Source organism: Arachis ipaensis, chromosome B06 (genome assembly GCF_000816755.2).
Source record: "Arachis ipaensis cultivar K30076 chromosome B06, Araip1.1, whole genome shotgun sequence".
In the NCBI taxonomy this organism is placed as follows: domain Eukaryota; kingdom Viridiplantae; phylum Streptophyta; class Magnoliopsida; order Fabales; family Fabaceae; genus Arachis; species Arachis ipaensis.
In genome coordinates, this window is record NC_029790.2 from 35,455,346 (window position 1) to 35,462,236 (window position 6,891).

The 6,891-nt window shown below is 37.0% G+C and overlaps 2 protein-coding genes across 2 annotated transcripts in view; one reads left to right on the top strand and one right to left on the bottom strand.

Moving 5' to 3' along the window:
• The window catches only part of LOC107648634, a 22,794-nt gene extending 19,515 nt beyond the window's left edge, over window positions 1-3,279 (top strand). Inside the window, exon 3 of the mRNA XM_016352435.2 lies at window positions 1,629-3,279. Coding sequence (XP_016207921.1) covers window positions 1,633-3,075 — 1,443 coding nt within the window. The 5' untranslated portion in view covers window positions 1,629-1,632 and the 3' untranslated portion in view covers window positions 3,076-3,279. The remainder of the gene's footprint in view (window positions 1-1,628) is intronic.
• The window catches only part of LOC107648632 (probable E3 ubiquitin-protein ligase LOG2), a 3,597-nt gene continuing 1,660 nt past the window's right edge, over window positions 4,955-6,891 (bottom strand). The window contains exons 2-3 of the mRNA XM_016352434.2: window positions 5,405-5,900; window positions 4,955-5,254 (exon numbers count right to left, since the gene is read on the bottom strand). Coding sequence (XP_016207920.1) covers window positions 5,144-5,254; window positions 5,405-5,900 — 607 coding nt within the window. The 3' untranslated portion in view covers window positions 4,955-5,143. The remainder of the gene's footprint in view (window positions 5,255-5,404; window positions 5,901-6,891) is intronic.

Consider the following 6,891-nt stretch of genomic DNA (forward strand, 5'->3'; position numbering starts at 1 on the left):
CTACCAAAATTTATTAAAAATAATAAAAAATTTACTTTACAATTTTAAAATTCATAAACTATTTAATAAGAATTAACTATGAATTTAGTATTTAAAAAATTTAAGCATTGATAAAAAATTCCTAAAATACATTATCGATTAAATAATTTTTAAAATTTGATAAGTATATGCATGATTTTATTAGAACTCATTTTTGATGAGCGTAATATTGAGGTAGCTATTAAAATGGTACGATTTAGCAATCTTTAAAAACAAGATTCTTTTTAGAAATAAAATAAAAAAAATTCATATTTTTTCAAACACTATTTTTAGATTTTAATTCCTCAAATACGATTTTTTTTTAGAGCAAGTTCACCGTACTCCCGATGAAATTTATAAAAATTATAGAGTTAGCTCAACTCTCGGCGAACTCCCTTCAAATATTTTTAACTCCACGTTTTTAATCTATTTTGGAGATGATGATAATGAATTAAAATGGATTAAAAACGTAGGGTTTAAAATATTTGAAGTGAATTCGCGCGGGGTAAGGCGAAGGCGAACTCTCATTTTTATAGAGAACTTTTTTTATAGGAAGACTCGAACCCGCAACCTCTTGAATAAGTATGGGGAGATTATGCCATTTGAGTTATAACTCATTGGCGGTGCGACGAATTTGCTCTAAAAAAATCGTATTTAAAAAATTAAAATTTAAAAATAATGTTTGAGAAAATATGATTTTTTTTTATTTTATTTCTAAAAAAAATCCTTAAAAACATGACGTAAAATTAAATAAAAGACACAAATTTATTGATACCTCTTTATCCTTGTAAAATTTTTGGATAATAATAACTAATATTTAGGGACAATTTTTATTTATTTATATAGGTCTATTTAAAATTTGTATATTAAAGTTAATTTTTAAAAATAATTAAAATGTATTTTCATAAATGATTTTGAAAATATTCTTAACTTATAACAAAAAAAGAAATGCAAATACAGAAAACTTTCAATTAATAAAATACAAAATATTAACTTTGTAATTTTTAAAAAGCAGAGAAAATAGGATGGTGATGTAACAAGAGGAGAGGATGGTCGACGATATTATGCCACGTAGCTAACATTTTGCATCGCATGGGCCATGGCAGCAAATAATAGATGACACCTTCGCTGGTCCTTACCTTACTGCGTAACACGCAATCACCCCCCATTTCCCGGTCCTATATTTTCCCCAGATCTACACTCACTCAACTCCCAATCTCTTCAGACACACACACTCGCTCCATCTCCACCTCTGCTTCAGATCTACCTAGGGTTTTTTACTCATAGCACCCTTTCAATTTTTGTTAGAATATTGATTTGATGCTGGAGTTGGGAGGATGAAGTAAGGAACTGAATGTGAGGGGGGCACAATGGGGACGATGATGGGTGGGGGATTATGGTATGAATCATCACCGAAAAGGGTTCCAAGGGGGGTCTGGTTAAGGTTCCAAATCTCAATGGGCGTCCTCGTGGGTGGAAATCACACCTCCTCCAGGTTTTGCACTCGCTAATCATCTCTTCTTCTCCACTTTCCGGCTTTCAAATCTTTCAAGAACTCTTTCTTGTGTTCAGTCAATCAACCGAACTCCGAGCTTCCTTTTTTTTTTATTTCCCATGGATGCCAAAGCCATCAAACTCCAGATCCTGAAGGGGTCCATAGCGAGGCGCGTGTTCTTCCGCTCAATCATGCTCGCTTCCGCCATCTCGATCGTTTCTCTGCTCCGCGCCTTCTCCGCCTTCGACTTGGCTGACTTAGCTCCGGTGACACTGACCTACACCGACTGCGTCGCCGCGGGTTCCGAAATGCGTTTCGAAAACGCCACTCTGCAGAGCCGCGTGCTCAGCACTTTCTGGAGCTCCTTCTACTGCGAGAAAGACGAAAACTTGACGGTCAACGTGGTCAACGACCTTATGAAGAAGCAACTGCTGAATTGCGGAGCCAAGAGCCTCTGCGTCGGAGAAGGTTCGGCGATGGCCGTCGCCGCCATGAAGCACATGGGATTCTCCAGCGTTACCGGTGTCCACAGGCACCGGTTCTTCTCCCTCAAGCAGAAGAAAATCGTGTACGAGCTCAATTACCAGGACTGTTCATTCGATTTCGTGCTGTCAAGGGATCTTGACAAGGTTTCTGTTCCTGCGTTGCTCGTTCTTGAGGTTGAGCGTGTTCTAAAGCCAGGTGGTGTCGGTGCCCTTCTTGTGGGTCCCACTGGCTCCAATTCCATCCCCAACGACCTCATTAGGTCTGCAACACCGGTTTCATCGTTGCTAAGATCTTCCACCGTTCTGCATGTTGGTTCTGTTGGTGATCTCAACCTTGTTGTGTTCAGGAAAAGGGTGGAAAATGATACTGTTTCTGGTGCTTTCTATCAGTATCCACTTCCTGCGGATTGTTCTAGCATAAGTCTTACAAAGCCTTTGATTCAGCTCATGGAGCCTCTTGTGAGTCAGAAGCCGCCACTTGGGTATGAGAAGATGGTACCTTACTTGCCAAAGTTCGTGGATGTTTCTTCTAGGAAGAGGATGGTTTATATTGATATTAATGGGGGGCGAGAGATCCTCAATGCTAATGATAATCCTAGTGATTGGTTCTTGCCATCTTACCCTATTAGTCAAAAGGATTTCAATGTGTATTTTGTTCACTATAACACTTCGGTAATGTTGTCCTATGTGAAGCGACCTGGTGTGACATTTGTTTACTATCCCGGGTTGGCCGGTAAGGCCGCGGCCAAGGCTAATCTTGATGCTGCTGATGATGATGATGGAGATTTGGAACCGTTTGTTGGGGAGGACGAGTTTGATTTCCTTGCTTGGTTCAAGGAAACTGTGCAGTATGCTGATTTTGTTGTCCTCAAAATGAATGCAGGGAATGCTGAAATGAAGTTCCTCTTGGATGTGTTTGAGAGTGGAGCAATATGCTTTGTGGATGAATTGTTTCTGAGGTGCCCAGAGAGTGGAAATGACGATGAGAAAACTGGTATGGGCAAGGATAGCTGCATGGATATTTACAAGGGTCTCAGAAGCAATGGTGTCTACGTTCATCAGTGGTGGGCGGACTAAATTATGCATGATCTGAATAAGAAGCAAATCGTGTTTCCAAGTGTCTTGTGAGTTATTATTGCGTTTTGTTGTTTGTTGAGGTGTGTTGGATGCTATGAACATCCGAGTGCTTTATGGTTGGGCGCTTGCTACTAAATAATCAACCACTGTTGTCATTCTCGTACGGTTTGCTAATAAAATCTCTGTTATGTTCCTTTATCTTTATTTAATCTAAGTTTTGGGGTGTGTTTTAGGCTTTTAATACAAAATGAGGCCATCGGCATCAATTAACGTACCTATTATTTAATTGTCAATAGATGCCATGATGAATAATACTTTACTCTTATCCCGTACGTTGGTTATTGTTGTACTAACGCCTTGGTGTTACAATATTTCTCCTTATGTTTGACCTTGTGCTTCATACTTATTTAGTTCATTCAATCTTCAATTTACCTTGCATGTTTTTGAATATCTCTCTGAGCTCCACACTGCGACGAAAGACTTTTGATCACGATACTTTCTGTGATTTGGATATTGGTTTGAAACTCTGAATACCTAGGTCAAGAAGGTTACCGAGTGTCCATTGTGTGAACCATACTCACGTCATGTTAGAGGAAATTGTTATATCGTATATATCCACTTTTTAATTACATCTTAAATAGCAAACTCGATGTGTTACATGCAATATAAAATTATAAAGCAACAAATATTTTAGCCTACTCCTAAAACACATCCGAGGCCACTCTTGTTCATATATCACTATCACTTGGCAACGCTATCATGTATGTGCAACACACCATAAGTGCGATGTGCATGCATGCGGTAGTTTATTCTTATCTTAATTTATCTACAACTACAAGGACGTTACTAAAGTATTTTAAATGAAAAATTATTGGAACCAGCAATTTTTAGTAGTTTTAACCATTATTTGACCAGCACAAATACTAAATTATCTTTAACAGATAAATTTTACTAATTCATGTGTAAATTCTAAAAAATATATGTATAAATTGTATTAATTTATGTGTGTAAAACTCTAGTAATATAAGTACAAATTATAAATTTATTGTGTGTAAAACATCTATAAATATTAGTGTAAATTATTATTGGTCAAATATTGGCCAAAAAAGATAAATATTTGCTGCTTATTAGTGTAAATTATTACTGGTCAAATATTGGCCAAAAAAGATAAATATTTGCTGACCATATAGCATTGCTCATTTTAAAATATCAATTGGCTTGTTGGTTATACAAGACCAACAGAGATGAGTGCATGATGAAGCTGTCAATATCACCCGACCCACAACCTAACGTTTCCCCAAAGCGCAAACAAAACATAGCTGGAGATAGGATGAGAAAAGAAAGAAACACCCATCACACATACTCGTATGACAATCCATTTGTGTCAAACATTGACACCTTGATCTTTCATAAGCCACAACTGTAACTACATGGAAATGGGAAAGGAAGCTAGCTAAATAACGAAAGGCAAACCTAAACCTTAAGGTTCCGATCACCTCCATCAAAATACCTAATTCTACATTGTTACAATCCTTAAATGTCTTCCCCTTCCTAAATCCTAATGTTTTGTTAAGCAAGGTTGTTACCATTCAGTTACCTCTTCTGCCCCTTGATCTCTATTCTTTACCCACTCTTTATTATGTTCCCTTTACCTCGTAAGGTGGGATGCCCAACATACCCTCCTTATCGATACTATAAAGGACTCAACTTTTTACAACAGGGACGACAAAAATATACATTAATACAGGCTATTACAGAAAACCGAAAAACATCAAAGCTTTCGTTTTTTTATTTATTTAAGTGTTATTTGAAGTGAGACATATTTAATTATATTTTGTAAGGGAAGGTATTGCATTAGTACTGTCTTATACAAGCCAGGTGCAAAGCGAGCCTGTTCACCATGTTAAACCTCATGTCATCATACATAAGATTCATTCTACAATTTTTTTCCCCCCTGATTATGGAAGAAAAATGAGGCAGAAACCTAGAAATGAATGAAACAGGGAGAAGTACTAAAGTATAACACTTGGGCTGTACAGAATATTGAGGGGCAACCAATATAAATTCCTCATTCCTCAGGTCCTACCTTTATCTCCAAAAGCCTCTCAACTGGTTGTCTGCAAATTGGGCATCTATTTGTCTGGAACCTCAAAACCTTTGCGCATCCATTACACATGCACTGCCAAAAATAACACGGGGAATCATTAAAAGCCCCAGAATGACAAGGGATAGAAGGACAATCATACTGCCCTAATACTAATGATTAGCATTGCATCATACTGTCAACAAATCGAAGTAAACTTTATTAAAGAAAGGGCAATGCAAATACCATATGTCGGCAGGGATGCACAATTGTGTCGCGAGGCTCTGTCAAACAGATGACACATTCTTTCCCCTGGTCACTCTCATCTGCACCAGTCTCTGTTGAACTTCCAATACCGTATATCTCCTGCAACTCATACCTCATTCCATTTGCCCACAAAATCTGCTTGACAACTTTTACCCGGAATTCACCTTTCTCCTTCTCAAACACTGCTTGTGTTATCTGCGAGTTTCTGGTATTAGATGTTGTAGTTTCATCAGATCCATTGGTATTACTAGGAGATGCATCTGCCTTTACTACTAGAGGGTAGACATCCATCTCACCCACTTGCAATAATTCTGTCTCATTCAACATTTTAAAATCAATACCACTTCCAGCAGGCTGCCTGAACTTCTGGCCAAGACCTTGCTGAAAATTAACCGTCATGGGTGCGAGAAGGTTTTCTTTCACTGGTGTTAGAATGCAGCTTTCATTTTCTTTCGCAAAGAAATAAATTGTGATGCTGTTAAAGAGATAAAGAAACAGGATAGTTAGAACATGCAAAACAAAGAATTTTAGTACAAAAACATTCATAATCAGTAGATCATCGTTTGATGACAAAAACCTCAACACAAATGGCAATTAGCATTTAAGACAAAAGTATAAAACATGGCTACATAATGCTGTTTCACAGTAAAGCAAAAAATACTCATAAATACTGAAAGTAATCCAATGGTATGTTCGCATTAGAAAGGGAGGGGGGAAAAATCAGCTTACACAATGTTGGAGAAATGAAGTATGTATTATAGAAACAACTCAGATAATTAACAACGGGTGGATACTAGAAACATATATTGCAATAAGAGGTAATAGATCATGCAAGAGACAATATGTGATTCCATAACGCTCCCAACCCACCCCCTACTTGGCAGCGTACATAGAATTAGAAACAGCCAAACAGGTAAACGAAATACAATTCATAAGCAATTATGGATTATCAAACAAAGATATATCATCATCACTCCAGCAATCTGTAGCAGCAATAAGTTATGCTTTGTCAAATTGGCTCCCCAGATTATAAAGAAAATCAAGCCCTAGATACATGAATATTTTCTAAACCAGCAAACCACAACCACCTGCAAAACAAGATATTCATTCAACAAAAACTGTTTTCCATAGAATTAAAAAAAAGGGGTCAATGAGCTACCGAAGCCATCAACTTCTTGAATGCAGCAACCTTCCTACTTCCTACACAAATCTTTTCTTCCGATAATATAATTGCATATCTAAATGGATAAACATATAACATGGTGTCAATTATATTAGCACATTCATATCCTAATTTACATTAGAATCACCTTTAATTCAGTTTAGTCAAGTTTACCACCACAGCATGAAAGGTTCGAGCACATCACAATATGTATTCAACAAACACGACAACCACAACATACATTGATAATTCAACACAACAAAATTCATTCACATAATTAACATTACCATGATCAACAACTAAC